The sequence below is a fragment of the Molossus molossus genome, unplaced genomic scaffold, assembly GCF_014108415.1.
Source record: "Molossus molossus isolate mMolMol1 unplaced genomic scaffold, mMolMol1.p scaffold_m16_p_13, whole genome shotgun sequence".
NCBI classification, from domain to species: domain Eukaryota; kingdom Metazoa; phylum Chordata; class Mammalia; order Chiroptera; family Molossidae; genus Molossus; species Molossus molossus.
The window spans coordinates 98,382-116,688 of record NW_023425348.1 but is presented as its reverse complement, the minus strand read 5'-3'; the positions used below and the strand labels follow the sequence as shown (position 1 = coordinate 116,688).

General features: G+C 39.7%; 1 protein-coding gene across 2 annotated transcripts in view; it reads right to left on the bottom strand.

Moving 5' to 3' along the window:
• GUCY1A2 (guanylate cyclase 1 soluble subunit alpha 2) overlaps nucleotides 1-17,572 on the bottom strand; it is a 462,539-nt gene extending 444,967 nt beyond the window's left edge. Inside the window, exon 1 of one of the 2 annotated variants that reach the window (XM_036258990.1) lies at nucleotides 16,899-17,572. In XM_036258990.1, the coding sequence (XP_036114883.1) occupies nucleotides 16,899-17,192 (294 nt within the window). In that variant the 5' untranslated portion in view covers nucleotides 17,193-17,572. The remainder of the gene's footprint in view (nucleotides 1-16,898) is intronic. The other variant, XM_036258989.1, reaches the window with a different exon arrangement.
• Nucleotides 17,573-18,307: the final 735 nt, after the last annotated feature.

The following is an 18,307-nucleotide window of genomic DNA, read 5'->3' as shown; positions in this document are numbered from 1 at the left end:
TTCAGCAGTGTACTTTATAAGCACACTTTTGGGAAAATAATATAATTCTGAACAAAAGCAAAGACTAATTTTCTTTGAAATGAATTTAGAGCCCTGGCCAGTTTGGCTCAGCGGTTAGAGTGTCGGCTTGCGGTCCGGAGAGACCTGGGTTCGGTTCCCGCTAAGAGCACGTACTTCGGTTGCAGTTTGTCCCCGGCCCTGGTTGGTCGTGCGGGTGGCAGCCACTCGATGTGTCCCTTCACGTCGATGTTTCTCTCTCTCTCCCTTCCTCTCTCTCCCTCCCACTCTATCTGTACAAAAAATGGAAAAATATCCTTGGGTGAGGATATAAAAAAAAAAAAAAAAGAAATGAATTTAGAATGGCAATACGTTAACCACACACACACACAAAAGAGAGTCTTACAAACACTTTCAGATCCACAAAGCATTTATTGATCTTTATGTCAGGGAGAAACAATAAATTTTCTTCTCCAAGATCCAACTAGAAATGCCTCATATCTATCTGAAGCTTCAAATGAAGTTACAACAGTCTATAGCTAAAATTTACTCTTTCCCTTAGTCTTTGTTCCATTACAACACAATCATCTCATTATCACTCCTCACAACAAATGCCTTTGGAGGCAGTCCTTTTTTTAAATTTTTATTTTATTATTATGTATTTTAATTATCACCTGAGGATTTATTTTCCTTTTATCTTCAGGTAGAGTGGGAGGGAGAAGAGAGAGCAAAAAGAGAGAAATATCAACGTGAGAGAGACACATTGACGGGCTGCCTCCTACATAACCCTGACCAGGGCCAGGGACTGAACCACAACAGAAGAACATGCCCTTGACCAGAATCAAACCCATGACTCTTGATCCATGTGCCGATGCTCTAACCACTGAGCAAAACTGACCAGGGCCAGGCAGAGTCTTTTTTAAAAAGGTAAAATACACTTTCATTACTTGTGGCAAATTTTTATTTTAGTTTAGTTTTTTAATTTTTTTTCTTTATTGATTTTAGAGAGAGAAGAAAGAAGAGGGGGAGAGAGAGAGATAGAAACATTAATGAAAGAGAACATCGACTGGCCGCCTCCTGCATGCCCCCCACTGGGGATCGGGCCCACAACCTGGGCATGTGCCCTGACCAGGAATCGAACCAGTGGCCTCTTGGTGCATGGGCTGATGCTCAACCACTGAGCCACACCGGCCGGGCTATTAGATGGCATTTTTAAATTCAGAATCCAATGGCAGATCATTTCTCTTCTGCCGTATATAATCAATAGTAAATAGATAGATAGATAGATTTCAAAATGCTATGAGATAGATAGATTTCAAAATGCTATTAGATAAATAGATTTCTAAATGCTAAAAAAAAAAAAAAGCCTGATATAAACTCAGGCTTATATCTATAAATACTATGATAAAAACACAATTTGTGAGAACCCCTGCATCCTCTCCTTCCTGAAGAACAAATACTTAACTACTTTAAATTAAAAATCAAGTATTTTAGTAAGACGACATTCAAAAATCAAGATACCTCTCCTACACAAATTAAATCGATCACACAAGGAAAAATAAAATTAGAAGATAGACTCAGAGTGGCCCTGTACTGCAAGAATTTGAACAACAGCATTTCAACAGATGTTTTTTCCTTTTGTTGAGGTCTACAGAAACATTGAGTTATTACAGACTTCTCACTAGTTCAGTGATAGGTTCTTCTTAAATTTGCCATTGGGAAAAACATAAATTTTTCTTCCAAAAGTTCTTGTTTTCCCTTGGGAAGACTTTAAACAAGAAAGAAGTTGGAAGGAAGATAAAATCTTTCTGAAGTATCATTCCCAAAATGCTTGCAACAGAATCACAAGAAAAACATGGGGGAGGGACGGGATTATAAGTATTTTCCCCATATCACTGAGACATCTCAAATTCCTGGCACAGAAGAGGCCAACAACAAATATCTGTTTAATGAACTAATGCTGAATTTTTTAAAAATATTGTTAAATCACGTAGAAGAAATGTATGCTTTCTTCCTATTATGTATCATAAATTGACTGGTGTTGCAGATTAAAAGAGTATTTCCAAAAAAAAAATCCAACTTTTTTTTTAAATTCTGCTGATGATTACAGCCATTTTCTGCTCCACAAACCTTGCATTCTGGCTCAGCATACAGTAAAGTCAACCATGCACAGTGGGAATATAGTAAATATATGATGAAGGAATAAAAGAATACGGCATAATGATTGTTTACATTTGTAGATTTTGTTTTGTCTATTTTGTTCTTGTTACTATCATTGATTTTATTTTTCTAAAGTGCATTTGTATTCATCACTTTATTTGTTTCTTATAATATTTGTATACTTAGAATAAATATCTTTATATTCACTCTAAATTTATTCATTTAACAAACAAGTATTGATCAACTATTATGTGCCAGACACTAGTAGACGTGCTGTTTACAGTAAATAAAACTGACAAAAAATTTTTGCTTAAGGAAATTCAGTAAAATTTACCCAGAAAAGGAAAGGAAGAGAGCAAAGAAACTACATTTGATTGTATATTTCCTGCTTGGCCTTATTTAACCTTCCATGCTATCTTTCAACATGTAAAATATATTCCATATATTCCAAAGTAGAGTCCTGGTCCCTTGGCTCCTGATATCTCGAGAGTTCCTCCCATTAGTGACCTTTCCATTGGTGTCAAAAGATCTCTCACACTAAACAAAGTCATACTGGACACAAAGAGTGTAAGAACAGGGTTCTATCTTTAAAATATATATCTCAAATTACCTTCCAAACTGTAAGATATAGTAAGCTAATAACACACGCACAAATAAAAAACAGCTTCTTCCACATGGTGTGCAATTGATGACACCCTATCTTCAGAAGGATACTAGAAAACCTGAAGTTTTTAGACTAATGAGACAATCAAAAAGCTTTCCAAAGTGGAATATAAAAATGAAAAGTGTACATTTTATAATGTGAATGTAAAAGTTTGGGAAGATAAATAAGTGACATTTCTAGCCTCATCTGACCTCCCATGGTCAGTGCAGCTACCATAGTTAAGATAGATCTAAAGCGAATAGCATGACAATTTAAATTTCACAATCTTTAGCTATACAAAATTACTGACCAATCACAGAGTTATAGGAATAAAATCGAGACAAGACTATAATAAATTAGGTGTAAATAAAACCTAAATCTGACAGCTGCCTTTGGCTATACTCCTACTGTGCCATTGGGTGTTCCCCTGAGTACAGAGAAAGAATTATCCTCACTCTTGGCAAAGGTACTACAAGAATGCCTGTGGATAACCCTCTCCTTCCCCAAAGCCTATTTATCTCATCCATATCCAGCTTTTCTGACTACTCTGCTACCTTCAAACAATGTCTGCCTTGTATACAAACTTGGATGTGGCCTCAGGGTCCCTGTCAACTCTCTTTCTTTACTATTGCCAAACATCTTGGATGAGAAATGTGTGCCCATCATATCCTCTATTTACTCATCATATACACCCTCTTTAAACCTTGTTAAATAAGTTTCTACATCAGATGCAGAATTGCATTGCTTTTCTAAAGCCACCAGGAATCTCATTCACGTTGAGTTCGAAAGTACCATCCATAAATTGTCATCATTATTTCCCGATATCAACCACTAAAGCCCTTACTCCCAGCTGCTCCCCAGCCACCACCCATGCCCAAAACACACAAAAAGCATCTTGGTACCTACAGTCTTCAGCTTCTCTATAGATATTGCTTCTCAATTCTCTATTGTTCTTGTTTTTTTCTTTTTCATTCGAAGAGTTTGTCAATTTTCAAGCTATTAGCTATTACTTCCATGAGTTCTTATGGAAACTCTAATCCCAAATCTTCAACAGCCTATTTATTGTGTGATTGCCTACAATGTTACAGGCACTGTGCTGAGTATGGTGACCCAGTAATACTAAGCCTTCAGGGAGCTCACAGTCCAGAGCTGACCACTTGAACCTAAATTCAAAAACTCCATATCCAAGGTTATCATCATATTTCTTCCAAGTGTGGCCTTCTCGGTGCTGCCTTTAGCACTTTTTTTAATGTAATCACAGTTCTCAAACTCACTGCAGCAGGCTGGGTTCCCTGAGAAGCAGACTTTGAAAAGATTAGCATACAGAAAGCTTATTAGGAAGTGCTCTTAGAAGCCACACCTGTGAAAGAGTATAGGAAAGAGGGAGAAGTTGGACTGAGATGCAGTCTCAATGGGAGCCTCAGGTGACCCTACATGAAGTTCTAACTTCAGAGTTGGCTGAATTAGGGCTTGTGGACAAGGCTTCGTATCCCCATGCTGATCCAGTCACTGGAATGGGGCATGACCTTGGGCAAGGCAGCTCTCTTCACTCCAGAGAATGCATAGAAAGAGCTGAGAGTTGAGGGTGACAGCCAGTGGCCCTCCTAGCATCTAGGTGACTAAGTCCTTCATTACTGAAGGACATCTAGGCATTACATCACAATGTCCACCACACTCACAGGGGTTTGAAATATATAATACAGTGGAAAGAATACAGAGATTGGAGCTAAACAGACCAAGATTCTAATCTTACCTCTATCACTAATTAGCTGTGATCATAGGCAAGTTACTCAGCTTCTCTGAATGTCTCATAAAATTATTCTGAAAATCCAATTACACTTGGATCCAAAACACTTAAATGCTGGGTCCATAGTACTGGCCTAACACATGTTATTTTTCCTTCTCCTACCCTATACGTGTTTGCTTGTTTTTAACTATGCTTTTTCTTTTCCAAGTGATAAGACTTCTCTCAAAATGACACTAATTCAAAAAATATATATAAATGACATTAATTCATTCAGTCAATAAAGATGTATTAAGAACCTACCGCGAGCCAGGACTAGTCTACGCGCTGTAACCCAGACAAGGTCCTGTTCTTGCAGAGTTTAAGTTACAGTGAGGGAAGACAGCTAACACATAAGTAAACTGGTAAATCAACAGATAACTTCTGATGGTGAGAGCTCTGATGGAAATTAACAGTGATGTGAGAAAGAATAATTGGTAGAGGGTACCTACTGTGTGATGAGGTAACACTGAGCAGAAATCTGAATGCCATGAAAGGGCCAATATGAAAAACTGGAACAAGGGGAATTTCTGATATGAGGAATAGTACAAAAGTCCCGAGGCAAGATGACACTTGCCTGGAATGTGCCAGGAGTGTACTGTAGAATTGTGAGTAGACATGAGAGTGTCAGGAGGTGAGGTAAGAGAGCTAGGCTCTTGATACCTTGTAGACCATGGTGAGGCATCATTCCTGCACTACTGTTGTGGGTAGTTAATGGAATACCATGTGTACAGCACTTGCTGCCATGCCTGATACACAGTAAGAGCCCGATAAATCAACACTGTCATCGTCATCATCATTATTTCAGTTTCAAGTGGTCTTTCTATATACAGACCCTTCCTTTGTCCACATGTCCTCCCCATCATGCTAAATCATAAAAGGTCAAGATAAGATGAGGGGGAGAGATAGAGGGAGGGTGGAAATAGCTGCTGGGCCCATTATTTGGTAATTTTAAAAATGTGATTTTACATTATTTTAAGTCCAAAGGACCATATCAAATTTCTGTTTGAATGCCCCACTTTATGTGTGTTTAATGCATATGGGTTCATGCTGAATGAATTACTAATTCCTCATTTGCTAACTAAATACTGTATGAATGAATGTGAGTGAGTGAGTGAGTAAATAACGCGTAAGATCACATTTGTTTTTAAGATTTCTGGGAAGGAAATTCTGGGAGATTTTATAATCCTAAAATGCTGTACACCCAAAAATGTTGTAAATATTTCCCATAAAAAGCATAAGAGTGCTAAACAAGAACTAAAAAAAAAAAAAGTAAATATTTGGAGGTTTTGCCAAAGACTGTGGCTGGAGATATTAAGGTATGAGGAGATGTGTAAACCAACACGCAGATCTGTAAGATAAGAAGGGATTAGAAAAAGGCACCAAAATTTATTATCATATACTGTATTCCAAAAACTGTACTAAACAGTATACTTTTAATCTTCATAATTCTATAAATTATTACCTTCATTTTATAGATAAGAAACTGAGCCTCAAAGAGGCTTATCCAAGAATGCACAGGATAATACAGGAGTTAGTGTTTGGCTCTGAAACCTGTCACTCACTCACAATGTAGAGAGAACAGGAATCTTAACTAATGCCTTGGTCCTCAAGGATTCAGCATAGCAGCACAATGAAGAAATTAATAATAGTAAACACAATGTCTTCAATTCACTGTTCACATTTTATTACATATTTACCCTTGAGTGAGAGATTAGTATTATTATATATTATTTCAGAGGTGGGAAACAAAGACAGAAAAGTTATTTCCCCAAAGTCAAATTAAAACAAACACACAGAATGCAGCATTTATTGAACCACAGCATCTGTCCCCATCCTGCACACATACACACACACATACTAACAGGCAGTTTTTCAAGAAAACAAGACAAATACATTAATCAAATAATGCATAGATCTCTAAAAGTGTTTTTTTAAGCTTTTTGTTAAAATTCACTCCTAATTTGCCTCCCTTTGCCTAAGAGACTCCCTGATAGAGTATTAGTATTCGAGTATGCATATAAACTCTTTCAGACCACAAGAACCATTTAGTTCCTCAGTGTTTTTACACAGGAGAAATTTCCTGTTCCGAAGCATTTGATTTTCTAAACCACTCCCCTTACCAGGATCCATAGCACAGTAATATTTAGGACTCCTAACAGAACACTGCATCACTGAAACACACAGGAGAGTCTCTGGGATTATCAAAGACTGATTAACAAAATGAAGTGTTTAACTTTTAAGTGTATTTTATTGAATTTCATCTACTCACAAAGTGATACTGCACATGCGATAGTTTACTTCATCAGAATGTCTGATTCACCAGAACTACTCTTCACCTTTTTGGATAAGAAAACATCAGCTGTGCTTTTCCAATGCAATAGGAAGTTTTTTGGTAGCCACCCATTACTCAAATCCCATAGGTGCTCTTATGTTCAAGAAGCAATGTACTCTCAAATCTGAGCCAAGGAAACTTCATTGTGTAACAACTAAGGCCAATAAATAATGCATTGAATGATATAACTGAATATCCTTATAATTTTCAAAGATTAGTTCTAACTTTGAAAAAACATAATGTAAATACTAATCAAGAAATTAGCATTGAGTTTCTCAAAAACTAACTAGTTACCTGTTATCAATTCTGGTTTGATGGAAGGGTGGTGGCCTGGGCGATTAATTGACTATTCTAAGATAATTAACTGAATAGTGAAAGAGTAAGACCCAGCTATATATTAAATAAGCTTAGTATCAGATCTCTGTGCAATACAGGAAGGCCAAAAATGCCTTTGAATGTTATAGTCTGCCTCATTTGACATTCACTCTCATTATTTCCCAAGACATAATCCTCCACTCCAATAGATTTCCCCCAAACACCTCAAGTTCAAATTGACCTACAGGCCATTTCATATAAAATGAATACCACTTTATACCTCTCTAAGTCATCCCCTCCATTTAGTCTACAAAATTATCTTCAACCTCAGCCAGCCCCTCAAAAAAATACCCAACAGTACTTCTACCTATTCCTGGTCACTTTTCCTCCCCATTTTTTAAATCAATTCTTTCTAATTGTATCATTCTTCCCAAGGACTCTATCCCTCCAGTACCATTATTATATCTATAATGATTAGTTGAGAATAGATATGTAGATGTGCTAGTTTGTTGAGATTTTTAACAATAAAATGTGATTACACAAGATTTCTTATACATTAAAATAATAATAAACAGAGCAGCATGGTAGATAATGACATCTCTCTATCTTAAAGAGATACATATCTCTTTGAGAGCTAGTATGCACTTCTAAGTGTCAGCACACATGCATCCCTGAATAGTTACTGTGACTACAAGCATTTTAAGACAATCATACTAACTAAAATTAGAGATAACCGGCATAAAATCTAGAAGCTCCAATAAAATACCCAACATGGGAGGGTTTTGAAAACCCTAAAGCATTCTAAAAAATAATGTTGCAACTATATTTACTCTTATTTGTGCCTAAGAAAAAGCTACAAACATAACAATTAAAATAATCAACTAAATATGGCAGCACCAAATCATAGCCTACAGAGTGTTACCAAAGCATCACAAACCACACAAGGAGTTATTCACTCATTTATTCGTTCTCCTAAAAAACATTTATTGAGTGTCTTTATATATCAGACTTTCTAGTAGATATGGACATACATAAATCTGTCTTAAGGAGGCAGAACAAACCAAAATCACAGTATAACACAGTAAGTCCTAACAGAGAGATGTGAGCAATAACTTAGTATTCTGTAGGGGGGAAGTGCAGTAACAGAAAACAGAATGGATATGTGTGTTTATGTGTGCATGTGTGGGTGCACAAAAAGAATTAGAAAAATCATTCTCCCCCAATGTTGGAGGGTTCATGCATGAAGAAACATAGGCATAAAGCAACAAGGAATGAAAGCATGTTTCTGAACATTTTTATTTCTTCCACTTGGCACAGCAGACTCACACATAACAAATGTAGTACAGTGAATGGAAAAGGAGTCAAGGGACTTCAAGAATTTGCAATTAAGGTAATACCAGGACTTATACAGACAGCCTCCTCTCATGATAGACTGGTTCTAGAGTTCTCTGCAAATGTAAATTCTTCAAATGTTGACTTTTTCATTTATTTGGGGAGTTCAACTTATCCACTGAATGAGAGAAAAGCTAACTGGCTAAGGATGTTGAGATTAGCAACCAGTATTATACTTTAGTATGGTTTGATAGGTAGGTCTATACATCTAATATCTAAACCTCCTACTGTTTCCTTTCTAGGAAAGAAATTTTTTCTGGCATCCAAATCTGTTTCTTTCTCCCTTCACCTTTTAAAAATAAATTTTCCTAGGCATATCAGCAAGGCATTGCTCCAAAATAAACCAGTAGATGGAGCATTTGAGAAGTGCCAAGTCAATCTGTCTCTGAAAACCAGAAAAGCTAATGGTACTGTCCAACTAACCCTCAAGACAACCCTGCTCCCTTCTCCTCTGCCATCCTCCACATTTATGAATAGCTATTTCTTTATTTGAGGAAAGGGGCCATAGCACACTTATAGCAATGACGTAACCCTGAACATAAACTTAGGGGAGCTAACAAAGCATCCTCAGGAAAAATGGCGAGAGAATCCACAAATAATTACAACTACAAAATCTCAAATACCCTACCACACAACCAACAAAATTATTTTGAACACAAAATAGGATGTGGCTCCAAGTCACCACCTTTATTCTGTCCCTATTAATGCCAAAATTCACCTATAAATAGTGAGTTGCATTCAGGATCATTCTTTTCAAAAATTCAGTCTGCAGAGCTCACTGAGTCTAAGTTAATGATCCTGAAGGTGTGGAATTCTGTCACCTTTAGGCACATCTTTGGTGTGTCCAGCAACTATCTTAAGTTTTGTTTAAAATATAAAGTCCAGATCCCTCCCTAGAGCTATCAGAACAGGCCCACTGAAGGGGAGGCCAAGGGATTTGTATTCTCACCATTTTCTTCAGGTATTTTTTACATTCACTGAAGTTTGCTAACCAGTAGCTTAAATAAAGAACTGTTTAAAAAGTCTCAAATCAAGCCTGTACTAAGGAGTGATTTTCTCACTGATCTTTTTGTAAGAATGTCCACTATTTCTCAACTCCCCACAACAGCCCCCCCAAAATCTCCAGCCTTCGGAGATATTTCCAGCTCCCCTACTTCCCAAATCACCCTAGGCTGGAATTTTCGATGAGGTGCTCTGAGCTTACAGAACATAATTCTAGATCTTCAGATTCTGTCCTGAAGTGATATTTGAGGAGCAAGGTTGTCATTCTATCTCCTAGCAGTGCATTTTTGTCAGTAGCCCACTTGCTAACAAACATTTCTTTCTCATTTGAGAGTTGTGCAAAAAATATAAGCAGACTGGGGACTGGAGGAGATTGGAGGAGATTCATTTCATGTACCTAATTTCTTTTTTTTTTTTAATGTTTTTACTTTTTTATTAATTTGTTTTTGTTACAGATATTTATCCTTTTCCCCCATTGACACCCTCCTCCTCATCCCCCCCACCCCATCCCCAGCTTTGTTGTCTATGGCCATTGGTCATGCATACATGCATATAAGTTCTGTGGTTTTTCTCTTCCTCCCTAACCCCCCTCCTCTGAGGCTTGTCAGTCTGTACCCCATCTCTATCTCTCTGGGTCAATTTTGTTCATCAGTTTGTTTCATTCATGATATTCCACAAATAAGTGAGATTATGTGATATTGTCTTTCTCTGCTTGGCTTGTTTTCCTCAGCATAATACTCTCCAGGTCCTTCTATGTCATCTCAAAGGATAAGAGATCTTTCTTTCTTACAGCTGCATAGTATTCCACTGTGTACATGTACCACAGCTTTTTTATCCACTCATCTACTGATGGACAGTTGGCTTGTTTCCAGATCTTAGCTATTATAAATAGTGCTGCTATGAACATAGGGGTACATATATTCTTTCTGGTTGGTGTTTCAGGTTTCTTAGGCTACATTACTAGAAGTGGGATCACTGGGTCAAATGGCAGTTCAACTTTTAACCTTTAGTGGTAACACTATATTGTTTTCCATAGTGGCTGCACCAGTCTGCATTCCCACCAGCAGTGTACTAGAGTCCCCTTTTCTCCACATCCTCACCAACACTTGTTGTTTGATGATTTGTTGATGGCAGCCATTCTGACAGGTGTGACGTGATACCTCATTATTGTTTTAACATGTACCTAACTTAAAACATCAACAGGCCACCTCACGAAAACCAGAAAGAGGATACAAACCCTTCTGCTCTTAGTACAGCTTCATTCAGAAGTTTTTCTTTAAATGGCAGGTGTAAGAAAATTCAAACAGATTTGCATACTTGCAGGCATCTCTCACAGAGTGGAAATAAAATCTAAATATGTTGTTTGACAGAACCAAATAGAACACAAAAAACATCAAACATAAAACAAAATAATGTAATTAGATAATTAAACAAAAACATCCATTCATCTATTCTGAGCATTTGAGTATCCATTAGGTACTGTGCTAAATATGACATAAACATAATAGTGTTGAGGTTAGAGTCAGGATTTTAAAATAGAAACCTTAAAGTTTGAGCTCCACCACTGGTTCATGTATCAAACAAGGACCAACAGAGACAACCTGCTCACCGATAGCCCTTGCAAATAAATATTCTCCCTGCTTATGCTACTTCATATTTTTTTCTTTCTAGATGAGTCTCAAAAGGCAGCATTATATCTTCTTGCTAACTCATGGTGAACAATGCATACATCTGGAAATAATGCATTTATTTTACTATCGTATTCAATAAAATATATATTTTTTTTAATTTTACCTTAAGCTCCATATGACAGAAGCAACATGACAAAACAAAGGTGAATGATACAGAGGAGAAAAGATAAAACAGCACTCAAGTTCGCTTCCCACTCAGCTCAGAGTCCTTCAAAGTAGGTAAATTATGACTAAACAGGAATATGTAATCACTCATCACCTCTACTTACTAATTAATAATCATGGATACTATTTTTCATTGTCAAAATTTAGCTTTAAAATGAAGATCTAACAATTGAGCTGGTAGCCAAACAAAAATAGAGTGCTGTACACAAAACATAAATGCCATTAGCTGGGTAATTGTTGCATCTCACTGCCCAAACCTTTGAACACATGTACAAATTAATTTGAATGCAATGGATGGCATTTCTCAGGCAAATGAAATAAGCAATTTCTCTTTCACTTAATCTTTTTTTTCTAGTTTAAAAGTAATTTGTTGTAAAATAACCTTCATTCTACCAAACATATATATCCTTGTATTCTTATAAAATGTATAAAAGTGGGTTTCATATGTCCACATAGCACTCTGCAGTTTGATAGAAATGTTTGAATGTGCAATGATTACATACGCCTGTGTACACACAACACACACGAGTCATAGCCAGGGAGCCAAAAAGAGACTCCAGTTTTAATTTTGTAAATGAATTGGCTGGGCTATGCCAACAAAACAAACTTCTTATCACTTTTCTTATTTCTTAGGTACATGACATCAGTTAACCTATGAAGTTAAGGTTACCAACAAGTAAAGTGTTGAGGAAAAAAACTAGATCATTTGGAGGTATTCAAATTTGGTTAAAATCCATGGATCTCAGTCCAAAACTATCATTTATTGATTTTAAGGAGCACTTTTTTTTTTTTTTTTTTAGAAATTTGAAAACATCTATCAGCTGCCTCCTGCATACCCCCTACTGGGGATCGAGCCCAAAACCTGGGCATGTGCCCTGATGAGGAATCTAACGGGGACCTCTCAGTCTAAGAGAGGACACTCAATCCACTGAGCCACACCACCCGGGCAATTTTGCGGAGTTTTAACAGTACACTGCTCCTCTTTCACAACAAATCTACAAGATTGTTATTATTCTTATTTCACAAAATAGGAAACTAAGGCTCTAAGAAGATAAGAGTTGGTTTTCCCAGGGTCTCACATTTAGAAAGGGGCTCAGCAGGGAGTTAATCAAACCCATGACTCAAACTCCAAACACTTGTTCTTTCAACTCTGCCACGTTATTTCTCACTGATTAAGGATGAGGTAAAGAAAAGCAATAAATGGGCATTAAACTCTGATTTCAGATTACAATATCTATTTTCTTTACAAATATAAAAATATTAAACTACTATAATACATTTTGTGTAATTTTCCAATTGCAACGAGTCTGTTACTCAGAACTTTGTTAGCTAAATTAAGCCCAGATTTTAAAAATTCCAATTAAAATACAAAAACGTGTCAAATATCCCACCTCACAAATCTATTTTGTATGTTTTTCATTATTTACATGCTAGTTACATTCACATTCACACTCCCAAGGCTTTTTTTTTATTTTACTAGTTTATACATGCCAGAGGGCTAATTGTATTTAATATCAAGAAAGGCTAAATATGTATTTTTATATCCTTTCACTTTTTTCATAGGTTTGTATCAATATACTACTTTTCCCAAAATAATAAAACCATTTTTGCTTTTTTGCTACTGGAATCCAAACTTCCTTTCATTTTTTTCTTTGCTCACTCTTCTCTCATTTTCTTGGACCATTCTCTATGTCAGGAGCTTTCCTCCCCTTACTCGTCATCATTCCAGTTCTGTTCCTCTATTCCTATCATTCTGCTCTCTGTAGCTTCTGAAGTCTTCAAAGCCACCTGCAATGGTGGAGTGGCCAGTCTACCTCTGACAAGAACACCAGGGAAGCCTAGCCCTGTAGTTGGTCTTCTGGAGTATCTTCACTGACAGGCAGACTCTAGTAAACCCCAAGCCCATGTCAAAGTGATAGGGTTCTAAGCAACTCTCAGTGGTAAGAATAAAATAGAAATAAATGGGTTACTAAATTCACCCTTAATATATAATCCTCAGCTATTTTTCCATATATGTTCCCAAGTAAGTTATTTCAAAATAAATAACATAATAAGTGATTTATTTATCTTCAGTCAGGGCCTCCGGGTTGTTTTCATTGTTGTGACTGCACTCCACAGATTCACAGTAAACAAAACTACCCAAACTGGATAATAAATACAATTTGCCATAGACATCCCCAGGACAACTAAAGTTCTTATGATTTCCCACAATACAGTTTCATTAAAATAAAGACTATAATTTTAAAAAATCACATGAGGTCAAAGACAGGGAATTTTTTTTTCTGGCTATTGTATTGCCAGTGCTTTGCACAATACTTGCCACACAGTAGGTCCTCAAATATCTTTAAATAATTAGGTGGAATAAATATGACTTTGGTGTCCTTACTTAAGAAAGTAATCTACTTCCCTTGAAGTTTTAAAACTTATAATATGTGCTTATTTTCCTTCCATGCACCATTGTGACAGTTTATCAAAAGCTTGATAATACATTTTATGTCTCCATAGAATCCCAGAATGTGGAGGGACTCTAAGTATGATACCTTACAAATGAGAAGGATCCTGGAGAGTTAAAATGGTATGTACAAAAATATAAAAATGTTTAGTTGTCCAAGGCACAAGGTCTGCTGAATTCTGGAATTTTTTTCAATTTCATCTACTCGATTAATTGTTATTATTAAAATAGTATAATGTGTTATAATCTTTATGTCCAACATCAATGTATATGAAAATGATTTTTAAAATATCAAAAACCAGAGTTTGAAAATCCCATTGATCAAATAATTAGTTTGGTTACTTGGCAATATCCTAGTATGTATTGAATTAACTGCCATTTTCCTACTTGCAAGTTATTTTGAATGAAGGCTAAATTTCCAGTGATTGAGACAACATTCCATGATGAGGCCACTAAGAAGAGAGTTCCCAGAGCAAATACAGTTTTTCCTGAAGTTATGTTGTGACGAATGCAAGAAAGCTCATACCAATCAAAACAACCAGAAAATCCAATCTAAGAATGCCCTGGTAATGACTACTCTCAAAGATTTCTTTTTAAATCATTTAGTTCTACTATAAATCAGGATATAATCTGTTTTCACAAGTGTTTTCAGAGTTCAGAATCCTGACAATGTAGAAAAATGAAGCTACTAGAACTTTTTGAAGCAATGTTCTAGCTTACCAAATAAAACAAAGGTGGTAACCACCAAAACAAGTCACTGCTTTGAAATATAACCTGTTTTCTTTGTGTTACTAAGTCCATTGGTGATATGGTTAGCCAATGAAATTTATTTGTACATGCACTATGATGTAAAAAATGTTCACACTACATTCACCAGTATGTTGTCAGCATTCTGACCCACAGATACTTTCCAAAATGGAAAAGACTTACAGCATGGAAAGTACATATAGCTGTTGCATTTATTAGATCATCAAAATAATCTTCAGATTTCTTATCCTAAAAGCCATTACCTGGGCACATTCTTTTTATCTAGCAAAAAGTCAGAGTCACTAAAATTTGACTTATAAGGATAAACATTAGACAGTGTTTCTTCCCTCTTATTCTGGTGTTAAATACATAGGCTCTGTTTATTTTATCTACTCCTCACATAAGTTGGTGAGAACGTGTTAAGTTAAATTAGCATTATCAGAAGCACTGTGGCTACTTTTTTAGAAATTTGTAAATTCTGATTCTAAGGCAAAAAGAAAACTCCAGAATTACACAAAACAGTTCCCCCTAAACAAATCATTCTCTTTAGAAAATCACTGTATTCAGATATGACTGTGGTACTGAAGAATTAGTATATTGCGTAAATGTTGCTTTCGATACTGACACAAAACCACAGATGCACAGGATTACGGACTCCTTTAATAAAGACTCATGGTCAAAACTTACAATGTCAAATAGTTCCTAAAATTATGCTTCCTGGGAAATATTTACAGTAAAGAGTAGCAAATAGTAGCCAACCCACTCTGAGTTTTGTTTCTTAGGTTGTCAATGAAAAAGGTAGCAGAAAGGAAAACTAAAGGGAAAATATACAACAAAAGAAAGATGACCAAAGAGTAGTTTCATTGTTAAAAGAAAAGATCATGTCCCAATAATGCAAGGACCACCAGGATATTTGCAGGACTACCCAGTATCAGTACCCAGTCCCTCAGGATTCCACTCCTCAGGTCCCTCCTACCAACAACTGCAAGAGTATTTTCCAAAAGAGACTCAAGAGTAGTCAAACAAGATCAAAGTTCAAATTCATTTTGGAAATTTCAAAGAAGTAGAAGGCCCAAGGGAGAGTGGATAAAACTGTTGTCAGGAGTTGAAGTCCTTGTATCCAAGGTCAGGGTGAGAATAAAAGGTGGATGGAGGTTTGACACTGCATCTCCTTCTGATTCTGTCTGCAACGGTGTGGATTCCTTCGAAACAGAGGTCATACAAAAACTAAAATACAGGTCTGGCATTTCCTGCAAATGGTCCACGTCAAAGGTGGCTGAAATGCCTGAGCAGGAATGAGCAGAAGTGTTTGGAAGGATGCCTAGAACCAGAGGAGTCTGGCATACACCTATAACTACTGATACAGTCATCCCAGTATGAGTTTAGAGGGCTAGGAAGGCATTTGCTCACTCAACAGGTATTTATGAAGGTCTTGATAAAAGGAAAGCACACACACACACACAATGAATGAGAAAGCACTTGAAAAATTCAGGGAAAACAGACTGAAGGTTTGAGGTACGGGTGCAAGAAATACCAAAGAGGTTTAGAAAACCAGACACCAGGGTTGCCCAGAGAAGAAGGTTGAGTCAATCACGCTCAGTGAATAACAGAAAAGGATGGGGGAGAAAAGAGAGTAGAGGGTTTTTCATCAGAAGGCAATTCAAGTATCTGACATCCAGTTTCTGGAGATTGGAGAAAAGGGATACAACACAGAATGAAGTCAGCCTGTGGAATTCAAAAATGTCTGAGGAGGTCACGCTAAAACCAAGAGTGTGGGAAAAAAGGAGAGAAAATGTTTCCTGGAAGGGATAGGTGACCCTCTGGTAGAACAGAGATTAAAGACATGGAAATATAAACTGCGGAACACGACGCCTGACAAAGTTTTGTGGGGGTGGGGGGAACAGGTGAGTGTGAAAGAGCACTGGGGCGGTCAGGGGCTGGAGGTGGGCAGGGAGCCTCTCGAATCAGGAGCCCCGGGAGAGCGGAGTCTTACTACTTTAGCGTACTCTGGGCCCCTTCCCCCAGAGCCCAGGGGTCTGGGTCTCTTCCGGAGCCCGAGCCCCGGAGAATCCGAGGCCAGGCAGGGTGAGACCGGGCCGCCCCCCAGCGGTCGGGCTGCCCCCCAGCGGTCTGGTTTTGCGCGCACGCCCGGCTCCAACTTTCCCAATCCCCGTCCTCTCTCCCGACACGCCGGCCCTCCTTCCGCCCCGGCTCACCGAGGGTGCGGTCAAGCGGCTGATGCTCTCACCCAGAGAGTCCAGGTTGACCCGCCTCCGGCGCTGCGCCCTCCTGGTCCCGGCGGTAGCGGCGGCGGCGACAGCGGAGGCAGCCAGGGCCGGGGCCGAGGAGGCGGCGGTGGCCGCGCTGGGCTCGGGCTGCCCGGGCGGGCTCCGGCTGCCGTTCCAGCAGAGCCTGGACAGAGGGCATTCCCCCTCCTCCTCGGGGCTGGTCTCCAGGTAGTCGGAGCCCAGGGAGCTGAAGGACTCGGACGAAATCTTCCTTCGAGACATGCTGCTGTCGGCGCTGAAGCGGCCGAGGCGGCGGCAGCCGGAACGGGGGCGGCAGTGGCGGCGGCGGGACCGGCGAGCGGCTGCGTTAGGCGCGTTGGGGCCGCGGGGCGCTGCGATCACGCGGAGCCGGGAGGGAGTCTCCGAAGCCGCGGAGTCGCCAGAGCCCGTTGCTCATGGCGGGAACTTGGGCGCCGCCGCACCTTGGGGCCCGGGCTCGGCGGCGGCGCCGGGCTTGGCTGGGGGCCGCCGCCGCCTCTGCTGCTGCTCACGCGGCTCCGCCTCAGCGCCCGCCTCGGCGCGTCGCTGTGCACCGCGCTCCGGCTCGCCCGGAGGCTCCGATTGTGTGACCGCGGGCGGCGCGGCGGGGAGGGCTGCGGCCCGTGCGGTCGGGAGGCAGATACTTCCACCGCCTGCGCGCCTATCTCGCCTCCCTTTCCCTCTCTCCCTCCTCCTCTCTCTCTTTGCAGCCCGCCTCCCTCCGTCTCCCTTTATCCACCCCCCGCCCCATACTCTCCCTCCGCCTGTATCACGTGGCGCCATCATACTCATTGGGAGTCTGTCTCGCTTGTCGCACGTTTCAGGAGCAACGAGGACACTTCGTTACCGTCCTCTGCGCGCCCTCCCCGCTCCCACCTTTTCGGAAGAGGAGGAAGATTGCACTGTAGCTTGGATCCGATCAAAGGGCCCTAACCCCAGATGCCCTCCCCCTCGCCCGCGGGAGAGGCAGCTGCGGAGCAGACCGGTCGGCGGGCGCTGAAAGGAGGGGATCCTCCTCGGGAAAGCCTGAGAGCTCCAAATGAGGGGTTAGGGTCCATATTTGTCATTTCCCCGCCTTGCTTCGAGTTTATTTAGGAAGTTCTGAGGCTTGGGGGAAAGGTCAACCGGTCCAGCCCACCCGTTCCAGAGGAGACACTTACAAGGAGAAAGGAAGGGGCAACATGTTGGTACCTATCCTGCTGAAGCAGCTCGTGGGGACGAGTGTTCTCCGCTTCAGGAGGCCGCTTGGGCTGGCTCCTAGCGGCACTGAATGAGGACAGCGTCTGCTCGGGCGAGAGCGCTGCTGCTGAGCGTTAGCCCTGCTGGGCGCGCAGGGCTCCTGGCTCCCGCTGGGTCCG